This window comes from Salvelinus alpinus, chromosome 13 (assembly GCF_045679555.1).
Source record: "Salvelinus alpinus chromosome 13, SLU_Salpinus.1, whole genome shotgun sequence".
NCBI lineage: Eukaryota > Metazoa > Chordata > Actinopteri > Salmoniformes > Salmonidae > Salvelinus > Salvelinus alpinus.
The window spans coordinates 29,623,471-29,640,622 of record NC_092098.1 but is presented as its reverse complement, the minus strand read 5'-3'; the positions used below and the strand labels follow the sequence as shown (position 1 = coordinate 29,640,622).

Here is a 17,152-nt window from a genome sequence, read left to right as displayed (position 1 = left end):
GAATATTTCCAAAGGTTGCATGGGAAGGCTAGAGGGCAGACGGGTGGAGACACCTGTCAACATTGACATTCTATTGCAAAGCGTCATCAGGATGAGAGTGAGGTAAGGTGCGTGTATTTTCCTTGGTGTGTTCAAAAGAGCTGAAAAGGGTGGACACACTGACGCTAGGTCTGTGTGATCACAAACACATCTGTGAGATAATCAGTGGAGTAGTGATCTCTCATCCTCAGACATGGAGACAAGAATGGACAGGCTGCAGATTACAATGATAATACAGACATTCCTAGATTTCCCCACACAGGCAGACAACACACACACACACACACACACACACACACACACACACACACACACACACACACACACACACACACACACACACACACACACACACACACACACACACACACAGGCAGACAGACACACACACACACACACACACACACACACACACACACACACACACACACACACACACACACACACACACACACACACACACACACACACACACACACACACACACACACACACACACACAGGCAGGCAGACAACACACACACACACAGAACACCAACTGACGTAAGAGAGCCAAGGCAAAGAGGTCTCTTGGTGCTGCTCCTCTGTCTTGGCAGGCTTTGAACTGTGTGTGTGTGTGTGTGTGTGTGTGCGTGTGTGGCTGTGATCTGCAAAACACAAAAGCAGTAATTTACGCATGTACTACGTGGTTCCCCAGGCCAGCCTGCTTGCTCCTACTGGCCTCTATGTGTGTCTGTTTGTATGTGTGTGTCCATAAGGTTCACCAAGGAGGAAATGTGTTTCAGACGGACTGCCAGCTGCACACACACAGCTACACACACAGGGACACACACACAGACACACACACAGGATCGAGTCAGCTCAAAAAGCTCAGTCGGTCACAGACAAACACACACTCCAGTCCAGTCGACCTCCACTGCTGACTGTCTGTTTCCACTATTAGTCAGCCTATCCAAGTCCTCTAGTGCTTCAGTTAGGTGGAAAAACCATTGGCCAGGAGATCTCCATGGACAACAACACTGGTGTTAACAGTGACTGTGTGTCTGTCAGTGTGTTGAAATCATCAATGTACTCTCCATCAGGACCTAAAATGAACAACCGCCACCTGCAGGTAGGTTGTGGCGGGTAAGATGTTTATTTCCCCAGCCACATTGGCGGTTGGTCAGAGCTCCATAGTGCACGCATTTCACTCGCATTTGTGAAAAAAGATTGTCAAGTTTGATCACATTTATAGTAAAATAAATGCTGCAGTAGCTGTTTTCAAAGTATTTCCGCCATTTTGCTTCATAGGTGGTAAATGAAATGCAACAAAATCAAAGAACTATGAATCCTATATAGCCTATTCCACCTTGCGCTGCAACACTGCCTGGCTGGGAGCTGTGCACACGTGAAGAGCTAAGTGAAAGATTCATTTTTATAAGTGCTGTGCACAGGCATAAAAGTTGATCTAATTTACTTTAAACGAAAGTCTACTGAAGTGAGACGTTGTCCTTGTGTTTCTTGGCTATTTACATTGTTTTGTTCACAAGCTATGTTGTTTGTCTATGTTCGAGTTTGAAATGCTAGGGAAGAGAAGACAACGCTGCTACTAGTCATACTCAATCTAACAGGCACAGACATACTCAATCTAACAGGCACAGTCATACTCAATCTAACAGGCACAGACATACTCAATATAACAGGCACAGTCATACTCAATCTAACAGGCACAGACATACTCAATATAACAGGCACAGTCATACTCAATATAACAGGCACAGTCATACTCAATATAACAGGCACAGACATACTCAATATAACAGGCACAGTCATACTCAATATAACAGGCACAGACATACTCAATATAACAGGCACAGTCATACTCAATATAACAGGCACAGTCATACTCAATATAACAGGCACAGACATACTCAATCTAACAGGCACAGACATGACTGAGACCCGCTACCACGGTAACCTCCCGCCCTCTAATGTGTTATTTTGGTTATATCAGGTTACAAAAATGTAATTATTCATTATAAACTGGGTGGTTTGAGCCCTGAATGCTGATTGGCTGACAGCCGTGGTATATCAGACCGTATACCCCAGGTATGACAAACTTACATTTTTACTGCTCTAATCACTTTTGTAACCGGTTTATAATAGCAATAAGGCACATCGGGGGTTTATGATATATGGCCAATATACCTGTGTCCAGGCACTCCACGTTGTGTTGTGCGTAAGAACAGCCCTTAGCTGTGGTAAATAAGCCATAGTCCACACCCTATCTGGCCTTATTGCATAAATATACCACATTAGTTACTTCTTACTAGTAACACATGCAATGTTTTAGAAACATTGCAAAGCATTCTCATCCGTTTTTTAAATGTTTTGTTGGTGTACATTTTATCCCCCCAAAATATTTTTGGCTGGTAAGAAATCTGAGTGGCTGGTAGATGTTTAAATCACAGTGTATGCCCTGCTCCCCATCCCTTCCCAATTCCCCGACCGCTCGGCACTCACAGGGCTCCTGGACGCACATTGTCTCAGGCACACCAAGAGAAGTCATCAGGAACGTGTCTGTGTATATACGTATGTATGTGGCGCCAGAGACATGTGCCTCATAAACATGACAGATGTGTTTACGGTGCCTCGCATACACAGTTGCGATGAGACTTACCTGGGACATCGATGAATCTCTTGTACACGTTTAGGAAGGCAGCCTCTGACTCCTTACTTCTTTTACTCACTGCGTCGATCTGAAAGGAGAGATGGAGAGATTGGTTAAGAAAAGAGAGATAGTCGAGATGAGATGATACATTTTTTTCAGGGAACACCAGAACAACCATAATCACATTTTCGGGATTATAAAGGCTTTTATACTTTGGCATCATCTTCCCTATACTATTCATTCCATCAAGATTAATCTAGTTTTATAGGACAAATAGTCACATATCCAATGTAGTTCAACATGAATCTGGTTTATATAAAAATGTATTAATAAAAAATAAAAAAACAGATCTATTAGTGCTATGATAACCACACAGGTCTATTGACCACAGAATTTCAGTCTTAAAAACACATGATTAGTAATTTCATTAATGTAATTTAGTAACAACCTGCTAAAAGAGATTGAGCTTCCAACCCTCTCAGTTAATCATGGGTACTGAGTGCTTCACTGCTGTGGGCTAGGCAGACAGAGCTCTCCAAAACTGGAAAGCACCAAGGCAGCTAACCAATGAGTCATGAAGGAGGTGACGTGATTTGGGGTTGGGCCAAGAGGCACCACAGACCTTGCTTCAAGTTCATCAACAATCAAGTACAGGAGTATAGAGCTGTGGTAGAGAGGTCTTCTTCTATAGTCATGGCATTTCTGTAGTACGCAGGTGATATGATACAGCTTTGCTTTTACATTAACTACACTGTACTGCACATGGCTCAAAAATCACACATTTATGATTTAAAGAGGTTTCAAAAATGGTTATTTTTAGCTCCAAACCAACACTATACTTCATGAATCAGGATAGAAGACAACAGCAACATTCTGTGTGGCTCAACATCCATTCCAGATTGCCTCTCAAATACAGTCTAAAAGATGAAAGAAAGTAAACACACTTTGGAGATACGTCACAGACAGAGTCAAATACTGTACCATATTCATCCTTGGCCCTTGGAGAGGTAAGGAGAGGAGGAAAAATGCAGGCCACAGATGACTCTTCCCTGAACCCTCTCTCACCCTCAGTACCACACTGGGCAACAGCTGGCGAGAGAGGAGAAAGGGTTTTGTCCAAGCCTTTTTAAATTGCGTGGTTGGTTGGTGGATGGTTGGTGGATGGTTGGTTAAACACCATCTTTGTGTCATGTGACAGACGTAATGCATCGGCCCTCTCACACTATTATAACCCCCCATGCTTTGATGCATTTTGGATCAGCTTTCAGCCACATGGAAGCAACTATATTAGTGGTGAGTACTCTATGTACACCATCACACACCCGTTTTATATGATCTAACACACACACATAAGCATGCTAAACCCTTAAAGCCGGAGCTGTGCTCTATACATTACACAACCTCGCAATCATGCACTGTCAATAAAATAATTTCCTAATGTATAGATGGCCAATGTAAGTCATTTGGATCTAATACCACTCTTCAGAGAAAAATAATACAGTATAACCTTTATTCAACAAGATAAAGACGTATTGGTCGTCAAAATGACCAACTGTACTGTTCTTCCTTTTCAAGATACTCACCATTTGGCATCAGTAAACTACCATAGTAAACTACCATAGTAAAGCACTATTTAATCCCCTTGCAGACTTCTACCTGCAGTGTATAAGAGTAAGAAAGGTATCTCATTGGCCTAGCTACATGAGCTAATGATAGACAGTGGGCCCGCCCACTGTGAGGTTCAGAGTCTTCATGTGTGTGGCTGTTGTTGAGGTTGCACCGAGCAGCTCAGAGGTAGCGTGTGCGTGTGTGTTATGTGTGTCTGTGGTGTCTCCTGAGAGCCCAGTCCAGGCCTGACTGTGCGTTCCTCCACTGCTCTGGGAGTGTGAGCAGCCAGCCAGCCAGTCCTGGCATCGCCTCTGAACTGGGCCAAAGCCAGCTAACTGGGTCATCCCTGGGTAGAGGAGGGGATGGGAGCAGGGGAGAGCTACTGTACCACACTGCTAGTGTCAGTCAGCCAGGATCTACTTCCAGTGTTTTATGGACTAAAAGCACACACACTTAGACCAACAGAACAGATCCACCATCCCATCCACACACATACATACCACCTCCCCCCAACATTTACACTTTCCTTCCCAACCCATAGGGTGGCAGTGTTTGCTCAAATTCACAAAAAGATGTGGCACAGTACAACTGCAAGTCAACAACTTACACACTAAGTTAAAAGTGTCCAGAACTACAGTGTTTACAGACACCAAACAGTGGGTTCCAAAAAGGAGAAATCATATAAAAACAATGTTTTGGACATGTCCGGCCCAGACTCTGTTAGAGGTTTTGATTTATGGAGCGAGGCAGGCAGTTGCCACTGACAAACACCAGTGAGCCCCAGTCACTTTTTGCTCCTATGGGAGAGAGAAATGAAACATGTTCAAATGGGCTTTTGCTGGAAAACATCTGGATCCAAACTAGGCAGCGCCAAGTTCTCCCTCCCTCCCTCCCTCCCTCCCTCCCTCCCTCCCTCCCTCCCTCCCTCCCTCCCTCCCTCCCTCCCTCGCTCTCCCCGCTTTCTCTCCTTCTCTCCTCTCTCTATCGCAGATGGAGCAATTACAGTTCCCTGCTTACTGGGCAAAGGGATCCACCAGACATCTTGTCAGGAAAAGGCCTCTTCCCTCTTTGGCTTTCCATTGAAAGTGAAGAGAAAGGGGGAGAAGGTGAAGTGGGATAGATAGTGACTGGGGGGGTTGAGGATGGAGAGAGAGGTAAGGTAATGGGATGGATGGCACCGGAGTGTGTGTGTGTGTGTGTGTGTGTGTGTGTGTGTGTGTGTGTGTGTGTGTGTGTGTGTGTGTGTGTGTGTGTGTGTGTGTGTGTGTGTGTGTGCCAAGGCCCTGCGTGACTGTGCGGCCATGGCTCAGTGCAGATTATCTGCCTCTCTCTCCAATGCAGTCCCATACACATTCTGACAGGGGAGGGCATCTGGCAACGCCGGCCATGCTGCCTTCTGAATGATCACACACACACACATACAAAGACATCTCTGTGTGTGTGTGTTAGTCCGTTTGTGTTAAAAAGGCGAGATTTGGGCCGACGCCAAAGCTGACCAGCTCATAGGTATAGCATAGCGCCCCTCCAATGAACCATCTGGACTCTTTAGGGGTGCAGGAACAACTTAAAAATAGATGGCGGTTGCTAGCCTAATGACACTAGCGGGAGCTAGATGAAACACAAGGAAGGCTTTGGCATCGGCTTAGGGGCCAGGGGAAACCGTTGGCCTGCTTGTCTCTGTCTGTGACCTGGCCTAACCCCTTAATTGCAGAGCAGGTTTTAAGCTGTGGATAACTGATCCGGAGTGGTGTGCGTGTGCGGGGGAGAGATTGCGGGGAGAGAGAGTATATGTGTGTGTGTGTTTGAGTGTGCTTCTTTTTGGGTTGGGTAGGAGGGATTACTGGCTTTGCAGCTTTCTTTTAAGCAGGGAATTATAGTCTGAGAGGACAGTGACTTAGAGCATCCTCTGGGCTTCCTAGGGAAACAGGAAACAGCTAGCTAGCCCCCTCTCTTCATCTCTATGTCACCTGGGGTTGTCATATGGGGGGCCTAACACACTAGGCCTACTTGCAGTCAGCTACAGTAGTATGGATATATATTTCTACAAATTTTCCTCATTGCTGTAACCTTACATTAGAAGTAGGTTGATGTTCCTCTAACCACTGGTCCAGGGTCAGATGTTTTCTAATCCCCCTAATGGTGGTGAGGATTGGGTATTGGGTAATCTGATCCTAGATCTGTGATTACAGCCAAAGTTTACCTCGTACAACATTAGAGATCTCATCATAAGAGTGGAGTTGGGATAGGATGGAGGAGCGAAACGGCGTCACACAGTGATGGTCTGTGATGGCTGACACATTGCTCCTCTGGGGCAGATCGGGCATCGCCTGGAATCAGCGTCAGTGCCATAGGGAGATCAGAGAACGAGCACCACCCTGTGCCATCATCACAGTCACCCACTCTCTTTGTGTGCCATGGGGGCGGGAGGCGCTGGAGAGAGAGTAGCTTAATCATATACAGAAGGAGGGACATCTTACTCAAGGATACAGTAGAGAGTAGTGGGTTCGAGGACAGGGGCAGGTATGCCTTTACACAATCACACACATATTGTATGTTAAAAAAAACAACGTTATTTAAAAAAAATTTACCTTTATTTAACTAAGCAAGTCAGTTAAGAACAGATTCATATTTGCAATGACGGCCTAGCGAGGAACATTGGGTTAACTGCTTTGTTCAGGGGCAGAACAACGGTCCTGACGGGCCGCCCCCAGGTGGTGAGGGTAGGTAACAACATCTCCACCCCGCTGATCCTCAACACTGGGGCCCCACAAGGGTGCGTTCTCAGCCCTCTCCTGTACTCCCTGTTCACCCATGACTGCGTGGCCATGCATGCCTCCAACTCAATCATCAAGTTTGAAGACGACACTACAGTGGTAGGCTTGATTACAAACAATGACGAGACGGCCTACAGGGAGGAGGTGAGGGCCCTCGGAGTGTGGTGTCAGGAAAATAACCTCACACTCAATGTCAACAAAACAAAGAAGATGATCGTGGACTTCAGGAAACAGCAGAGGGAGCACCCCCCTATCCACATCGACAGGACAGTAGTGGAGAAGGTGGAAAGTTTTAAGTTCCTCGGCGTACACATCACAGACAAACTGAAATGGTCCACCCATACAGACAGCGTGGTGAAGAAGGCGCAGCAGCGCCTCTTCAACCTCAGGAGGCTGAAGCAAATCGGCTTGTCACCAAAAACACTCAAACTTTTACAGATGCACAATCGAGAGCATCCTGTCGGGCTGGTATCACCGCCTGGTACGGCAACTGCTCCGCCCACAACTGTAAGGCTCTCAAGAGGGTAGTGAGGTCTGCACAACACATCACCGGGGGCAAACTGCCTGCCCTCCAGGACACCCACACCACCCGATGTCACAGGAAGGCCAAAAAGATCATCAAGGACAACAACCACCCGAGCCACTGCCTGTTCACCTCGCTATCATCCAGAAGGCGAGGTCAGTACAGGTGCATCAAAGCGGGGACCGAGAGACTGAAAAACAGCTTCTATCTCAAGGCCATCAGACTGTTAAACAGCCATCACTAACATTGAGTGGCTGCTGCCAACATACTGACTCAACTCCAGCCACTTTAATAATGAAAAAATTTATGTAATAAATGTATCACTAGCCACTTTAAACAATGCCACTTTATATAATGTCTACATACCCTACATTACTCATCTCATATGTATATACTGTACTATATACCATCTACTGCATCTTGTCTATGAGGTTCGGCCATCGCTCATTCATATATTTTTATGTACATATTCTTATTCATTCCTTTACACTTGTGTGTGTGTATAAGGTAGTTGTGAAATTGTTAGGTTAGATTACTTGTTAGATATTACTGCATGGGGTCGGAACTAGAAGCACAAGCATTTCGCTACACTCGCATTAACATCTGCTAACCATGTGTATGTGACAAATAAAATTTGATTTGAACAGATCAAAACATGATCAGCTAAGGGATTTGATCCAGCAACCTTTTCAGTTACTGTCCCAGTACTCTAACCACCAGGCTACCTGCTGCCCAATTCACACAAAATCCTTTTGAAAACACACTTTTAATAACCTGATATAAGTTGAGGCCCATCCCAGTCTCCCCTTTTTACTGTATGCCTATGCTAACACACACACACACACACACACACACACACACACACACACACACACACACACACACACACACACACACACACACACACACACACACACACACACACACACACACACACACACACACACACACACACACACACACACACACACACACTGTCTGAGAGTTGAGCTAATCACAGCGCTGTGCGAGCTGCCAACTTAACTTTCACAGCCTTCTCCCTGGGCTCTCGGTGCCCTTACGACGAGACAGACGTCCAAAATTACACCGCAATTATGCAAAATCAGTAGTGACTTCCTGCATTTGTCCCACTCCTATGCCACTTTGTACGTGTCTCTCTCTGCCACAGCCATCACGTCTCCTGAAGGTCTCTCTGTAGCATTCGGTTGCCTGACTAGGCTTTGTGGGGTTTGGAAGTGGCACACTGATTTGGTGTGCCCTTAAATAAAATAATAGCTTACACTGCGTACTAACAATTTACTCACATTTAAATCTCATTCCTCATCAGGGTTGGGGAGTAACAGTTTACATGTAAGGGATTACAAAAAAACTAACTGTAATCTGTCACTTTACCAGCAAAAATATTGTCATCAGATTACAGATACTTTTTAAAACTTTCAGTTTAAGAAGCGTTTTCAAACAGAATCAGCCTAACGAATACGCTCCCAGTGGACAGCCAGTGAAAATGCGCTCTTGCAACAGCCACATAGAGCAGATCCCAGCCTATGGAATAAAAGTTTGAGTTCCTCCCTTCTAAAGTCCCCTGTGGTATTGTGCTCCATACTGTCAAAACAAGTCTCATTTAAGAAGACCACAAGTGAGAGCATCTAGTTTTCCACATACAAATAGCGTTTTTCGCTAGTGCTCAAAGCATGCCATTTCAATAGCACCATTTATTTTTCAGCTTGAAGCAATGAGCCCCAATCAGTCCTCCATGACAGCAAAATCATAAACAGAGTAGGCGACAGTAGGGACAGTATCAAGGGAGACCAGGAAAGAATGTGTTTACGTGCATGCATGTGCAAGTGTGTGTGAGTAGGTGGGGGAGGCTACAGTTGCAGTGGGAGGTGGTATGGTAGAAAGATCCCCCCCTCTCCCCAAGAGGGGGTGCCATTGAGCTCTCCAGCCCTCCCTCCCTCCCGCCAACCCTCCCCCTGCTGTGGTGTGTGTCCACATGGGCATGTGGGTGCCGTGTGCTGAGCTCTGCTCCCCATTGTGTTCTCATTTCCTGACAGGAAAGGAAGCGCTCGCTCATTTCACAAATAAAATGTAAAAAACTGAAACAGTTAGAAAGAAAGAAAGAAAGAGAAACAACCCCAACAGATCTGTCTGCCTGGCTCCTCTCCCTAACCCTTGGGGCCTTCCAGAAGTCTTAGAGCATCTCATATATTCTAATGCGCCGCACTTCATGCTCTGCCTTGTGTATAAGGAACAGAGGGAGCAGAAAAACTGACCTTTTCCCTCTCCTTCCCCCTATGGAGAGAGCTGAAATGCTTGTGTACAGTGTCTTCTGTATCTGACAATCTTTGAATCTCACCGAGTCTCAATTTAGTCATTTGTTTTGCTCCCTATTAAAGCAGTCAACACTACTGCTTTCACATGAGGAGCCGTTTCTGAGATCTGGAACACCGTTAGCTCTCACCCTGCTGATGCTCATGGAAAACAAAGTGGAAGCCCCAAATTCCTGAGATGATAAGTTGGGCCTTCGCGAAGGTCAGGGACTTCTCCTGTCCTTGCCAATCGCCCCATTCATCCACAGAGGAGATCAATTAAAATGGCTGCAGGAGTCTTAGGCTGGTGCCTGTGAGCCGGGCCCGTGTGATGTGGGGGGAGTAGTGGGTATTTTTAAACCTGGGGTGATTTAAACAGGGAAGATTAACTCCGTCAATAATAGGCCTGGGGGCCCTCACAAATCGCTCGCTCCAACCACAATGAACGCTAATGGGCCAGACAGGCTGCGGTGCGGTTCCGCCCTGCCTGAGAGAGGTGTACAGGGAGCCGTCTTTCCAGCCCCTTTAACTTCATGAAATTTATATGGCACTCCTTGCTGCTGAATTATAAAGAAGTGCTTTTAGTCGCTGAAGCAGCGTCTTTATTGGGAGGCGCCGGCAATAGACATTTTGAGGGTTCGAGGGTGACAGACATTTGAAGCAAGGCAAATCTTTAAAATAGCCGGCATTACTGTACTTTCTTTCCATTCTCTCTTCTTTTCTTAAATTCCACCATCTACACTCTGTTTCATATTAGGGATTTCCTGTCCAGGGGTCTATATATAGGCCTATATAGCAAGGTAGAGCTGGGCTGATAACAGCCACTGACCAATTACTGAGTCATGGCACGCAGTAGCAGCTAGGAGTTTTATTTAGCAGCCATTTAGAGGGCAGCCAAATTCTTGGGCCTCTCAGTGAGAGAGTGGGCTTTGTTTTAGGAGATCCAGAGCACTTAACAAAATAATACTTTAAGAGCCGACAGGAATAGGAATATAATTAAGTGGTGACTAATTACTGTCAGGGATAAGAAGCTGACTGGGGTGCTGGGTGTAACATGGCAACACAATGGTGCCCATAGACAGCGTTGGGGAGCGTTGGGAGACATGTGATCATCAAAGTGATCAAAACGACAGTTTGATTTCAAGGCCACTCCTAAGACTACAATGTACAGTTTGTGTTTCTCTGAAGGGATTTCTCAAATAATCAAATATCTCAGTACAGTGGAATTAACTTAATAATACCATCAGATGAGTTAAAAGTAATAGAATATCTTTGAGCATGAGAGAAATTTGTTGTGAACACAAATGAGGTAGCAAACAACCAATCAAAATAAAGGTGTACCACATGGTTTCTTTTTTTAACAATGTATTTAATTGTTGCACTAAGTAACGCTGCATAGTACTGGTAAATCCTCCTGGAACAGGGAAATCAGAAACAGGACCGTATTCACTGAAGAGGGATTACTCATGGGTCAGACGACTAGTGATGTTCTAGTATAATTTCTGTCTTAAGTAACCTACTGTCTTTTTCTGGAATTGAAATGCACTGTATACAAAATAGTGTACTGCACATGAAAAAATACACTGGTTTGTGACAAGGCAGAGAACTCCAAACACAACATATAAAGGGAGTAGCAGGCCTTACAATTATGTTCAGACTAAACTCAAAACATTTTATATCATGAATTAGTGAGGTAGACTCACAAATGCATGCTCCGAATTAAAAATGCAATCTGACAGTGGCAAAATGTTACATTCCTCCATCATTACCAAATTAAATATGCACTAAGCAAGACAGAGGACAAATTTGCAGTCGACAAACACTTATCATGCATCTGTCCCCTAAAATAGTTGACAGATTTATGGATGTCACTTCGTTTGGATGAGACATTGCTGCCTGTCAAGAATGAAAGTGCCTCAAGCCAACATAAACACCAGTGTGACCACATCAGTGGCTATTCTAAAAATGTATTCTAATTGATTCATAGGATTGAATTGAAATCCTTTCCTGATTTGACAAAGATTAAAAGTGAATTGACTGTAGTAATTCAGGCAGTGCCTCCAGCCGAGGCAGGCCCCAGCAGTAGCAGTATAGCAGCAGAGGCACTCAGAGGAGAAAGGCTGGGCCTGTTCAGATGCTCTCCATAAAGCCCTCACATCGCTAAGCCCTTATTTACTGCAGGAGTGGCACTTGAGGAGGAATTAAGAGCTGGCGCCAGAAACACAGCTCTCACTCCCACACCCCTCCTCCCCGCCTCAAGTCTCACAGCTCACATTATTATCATTAAAGTCCCCTAAATCAATTCTGAAGTTACCATACTTTCAGAGCAGTGCAAGGGGCGCTCTCAGGACAAAATGTTAAATCGGCAGGGCCGCTCTTCCCTGTGGCTGGCCTAGGCTGTCAGGGCGCATTGTCAGGGTCAGGGATTTAAACCCGCCGCGGTCATAGTGGGCATTGCGCCCCCACCCTGCACACCCTCCAGAATAGAGGGTTAAAGCGCTATTGCCATCAGCCGCCCGCAACCTCACCCCCCCCTGTCCACCCGCGAATCAGCCCTTGGTGTAAACTGGCTCATTTACTCTCATCCACACCCCCGTGCTCACATTTCTGAGGCAATGATACCACAATATCTCGCACACAGACACACAGAAAGTCAGAGATTCAGTGCAAGAGACAATTGGCAACATGTTTCTCCCATTGGCAAACCATTATTCAGGAGGCCAATTGCATTCATTTTAGCAGATATCAAAAGGAGCTTTGCATCAGACGATGTGACACATAGCCATAAAGGGGAGGTGGGGGGTTATGAAACAGAGAAAGGCATGTCTGCCTGGAGTTTAAGACTGAAGCTCTGATCAGGAGCAGTTTGGCTGGAATATTTTAAGGGGATGCAATTTAAACATGGCTGGGAGCTAGAGAGCCTCATAAAAGGACACAAATAATGGACTCCCCTGGCGAGAGCTCCACTGGGGAAGGGAAGGCTCCTCCAGCAGGAGAGCAGAGCAGCCAGCCAGCCAGCAGAAGTCTAGCCAGGCAGAGACGGCACATGTCAGCCTTTATGGGGTGTGTCAGGGGGCCACTGTCTCCCCGCAAAAACAAAATGTCCGCCATCCCTCACAACATACACGATGTACAGTAGGCTACACACAAACACACATCCTTAAATCGATAAAGGAAAGCTAGGTATTAAATGTTCTAGAGTTTTAAATAGCACTCACCTCTGCTTGGAAGCCCTTTAGCAATGGAGCTACCTGCTTTCGCAGATCCTGCAAGACAAAAAAAGAAGGAAAAGGATTAGCATCGCATAACAATGCTACCTTGTGGGAGAGCAAAACACAATACATTCTCATACGGTGAAAATGGCCACATTCTCTGTTTCCATAGTCTTTAACACCTTGGTCATTGACTTTCATCCCCACAGAATTGAGCAGAAACCTCTTACAAACTAACCATATGTTAAGTTTAGAAAAGCCAGGCCCTATTTTCACTACATTCTCTCTGTGAGGCAAAATCCCTACTGTCAACTCTGATGGATGAGGCAGAGTGTTGCCTTTTGTTCCCAGATACGGAGCATAGAAACACATTAAACATATGAAAATGGGGATCCTGATTTGTCCAAACCCTCCCAGAGGGAAGGTTTGTTCTCTGGGAAAAGGAGGAAGAAAAACAAAACAGAGTATCACCTTGTGCTACCCTTGAATGAGAGCAGAGAGGACGCTGTGCTTAAAGGGAAAGCGTGCAAGCGGCATACATTTACTCTCCCTCTCACCCTCTCTCGCCATGACTCAGTTGTTTCTGGTTAAATTACCATTCAAGCAAAAACAGAAAAACGTAGAGACGCTACATGCAAATGTGGGCTCTGTTCATTAATTCACTTCTAAAAGTAATGTTAGGCCTGAAAAATTGGCCAACTTCAACAGCTGACTATTTCTGTAGAGTAATTTGTCTGTTTAGCTTGGGAGAAACTGGGTTGAGTCTCGAATCTGCGGCGGATGAAAATAAAACTTATTTGAAATTAAGTCCCAAAAACAAGTGAATATATAAAGGCTCCAATCAAAACAAACGTTGTTCTGACCTTACTCAAGCAATGATGAATCTTACCTTGGGCAACCTACAGTGGAGCGATGCGACACCTCGCCATTAAAGTATATCTGATTATGGCCAATTTCAATGTCTCTTTTCACTTGAACAGAGCAGGCGTGTTTGATCATAACATTTAATTAAATACGCCCCTGAATAAATCTCAGCTGGGTACAAAAAGGCCTTACATGAGGCCTCCCTATAGGAATGCACAGCATGCTCCAAAACAGAACTGACCACTGAAACCGAGTTAGCAGCAGCCAGTTAGTGGAATGCAATGCATTTACACACATGCGCACACACACCACGTACACTCCTAAAAGACTGGCCCACATTAGTCAAGTGGACATTTCAGTCACCCTCAGGATACAGTATAGGTGTACTCTGACACTTGCACAACACATGCACAGCACATGGGGGTCCTGTGACACAGTATAACCTCTGTAACCTATTACTGAAACCGTGTGTCAATTGTGAAATGTACAACTTGCAGGGTAGACATTACAATTGTGTGAAATGAAGAGCTCTTAAATGCCTATGGGTTTCTGTTGTATCCTCTTCCCCATCTCTCCTCTCGTTTTACTTTCTCTCCCTCCACATTGATGTGTGTAAGTGTGCCTTCTATGACTGACTGATGTTTACACCAGTCTCCCCCCGCTCTTCCCTTCCCCTCCCTCCCTTTCCCTTCAACTAGGGAGCCTCTATGGAAGACTCTGGGGACTGGCCGATCCAGACCATACCATGCTGTGCTAAGCTAACATTAGCGCGATGCTAGCTAGGTACCTAGTGTGCTGGACTTTTCCCAGTCCCCTGGAGGGAGCAGCTGAGCCCACTGATCTTCCGTCGCCACTGGCTACCGTACAGATCACCTTTATGAAGGGGCCACGTGACAAAAAGGAAACATCGCTCAACATCTGGTTTCAACATAACACTCCTGCCCCGGCCAAGAGAACTCCAAAGTCTTTCTGGATCTCGACAGGGGAAAACACACACACGCACGCACGCACGCACACACACACACACACACACACACAGCTCGAGATCTGCAAATGCAATTGCCCCAAATTTGATATACAGAGAGCCCCACTGCATAAAAATTATCTTTACACTGACGGATAAAAAGGCTTGACCAAGTGACCAATAAAAGCTAGCCCAGTAAACACTGATCTTCAGGCCAGAGTGATTGAGGACACACATCACATGGTTCACAAGGGGTTCAGATGGAGGGAGCAGGTCCATGAAAACCACATGGAAATGCAATTTGTACCTATACATACATATACTGAACCAAAAATATAAACCCAACATGCACCAATTTCAAAGATTTTACTGAGTTACAGTTCATATAAGGAAATCAGTCAATTGATATACATTTATTAGGCCCTAATCTATGGATTTCACATGACTGGGAATACAGATATGCATCTGACTGGGCAGGGGTGCAGCCATGGGTGGGCACAGGCCCACCCACTGGGGAGCCAGGCCCACCCATGGCTGCACCCCTGCCCAGTCAGATGCATATCTGTATTCCCAGTCATGTGAAATCCATAGATTAGGGCCAATCATAATTCATTTTCCCTCACAAAGGGGCTATATTACAGATAGAAATACTCCTCAGCACCTCCACTCCCCCTCAGACGATATCACAGGTGAAGAAGCCGGGTGTGGAGGTCCTGGGCTGCCATGGTTACATGTGGTCTGGGGTTGTGAGGCCGGTTAGACGTACTGCCAAATTCTCTAAAACAGTGGTTCCCAAACGTTTATAGTCCCGTACCCCTTCAAACAATCAACATCCAGCTGCGTACCCCCTCTAGCACCAGGGTCAGCACACTCTCAAATGTTGTTTTTTGCCACCATTGTAAGCCTGCCACACACACTATACATTTATTAAACATAAGAATTACTTTTTGTCACAAGCTGGCTCGTGGGAAGTGACAAAGAGCTCTTATAGGACCAGGGCACAAAAAATAATCTAATAATAATCAATCATTTTGCTCTATATTTAACCAGCTTACATATAAAACCTTATTTGTTCATCAAAAATTGTGAATAACTCACCACAGGTTAATGAGAAGGGTGTGCTTGAAAGGATGCACATAACTCTGCAATGGTGGGTTGTCTTAAATGGTGGGTTGCAATGGTGGGTTGTCTTAAAGCCTCAGTCTTAAATCATTTTAATTTTAGTTTTCATGCTAGTGAGGGCCGAGAATCCACTCTCACATAGGTACGTGGTTGTGAAGGGCATCAGTGTCTTAACAGCGCGATTTGCCAAGGCAGGATACTCTGAGCGCAGCCCAATCCAGAAATCTGGCAGTGGCTTCTGATGCATTTGTGGCTTGAATGGGAGCAAGTTCCCACAGCAGTGTTCCAACATCTAGTGGAAAGCCTTCCCAGAAGAGTGGAGGCTGTTACAGCAGCAAAGGGGGGACCACCTCCATATTAATGCCCATGATTTTGGAATGAGATGTTCAACGAGCAGGTCTCCACATACTTTTGGTCATGTAGTGTACATCACCTCTCAAACTAAAAGGGATTGTTATGGTGATTGCATTTCGTTTTAACCTCTCCACCACCCGGGAGCTGCCTGTCTTGGAAACCGGCCCAGATCTCCAGGGAGGCAAGCCTGCAGGTCCACACACACAAAAACACACGCACTACAATCACAAGGTATCCTCAGAGAGCTGGAGGGAGCAGTGGGAGAGAGAACGTGAGAAGGGGGAAAAGTAGGGGAGAGAAAGAGGGTGAGGAGTGTAAGAAGGGAGGAGAAGAGGACAAGAGTCTGATACCACAATGAGTTTACAAGCTTTACTTCAGACATGGCCTTCCTCAGGGATCCCTCCACTGGATGCCTGCCACTATTTAACCAATTACCTTCTTAGCACAATGGCTACATTAACACAATTTCTTCTAGGCCAGACTTTCTTTTCCCCAGTGACGGTCAGGGACATAGACAATGGCTTCTTTTCATATTCAGCTTTTAAGTAACCCTCGCTCCCCTTTTAATGGTCGAGCCACTGAGTGGCCCTCGCTTTGTGTTTGAGTGCATTGGACCTGTGTGGTCATTGTTCAATGAAATAAGCAGCGTACAGTGGAGACCCGGAGGGTGTACTACTCGGGCCTATGAGCTCTCATCTCTATAGTGGAGAGCAGTGATGCGTGGAGAGAGAAA

The 17,152-nt window shown here is 45.6% G+C and overlaps 1 protein-coding gene across 3 annotated transcripts in view; it reads right to left on the bottom strand.

Annotated features, from left to right (window-relative positions):
- The window catches only part of LOC139538065 (homeobox protein cut-like 1), a 222,694-nt gene that overhangs the window by 103,598 nt on the left and 101,944 nt on the right, over positions 1-17,152 (bottom strand). For all 3 annotated transcript variants that reach the window (XM_071340016.1, XM_071340018.1, XM_071340017.1), the window contains exons 3-4: positions 13,122-13,169; positions 2,699-2,777 (exon numbers count right to left, since the gene is read on the bottom strand). In XM_071340016.1, coding sequence (XP_071196117.1) covers positions 2,699-2,777; positions 13,122-13,169 — 127 coding nt within the window. The remainder of the gene's footprint in view (positions 1-2,698; positions 2,778-13,121; positions 13,170-17,152) is intronic.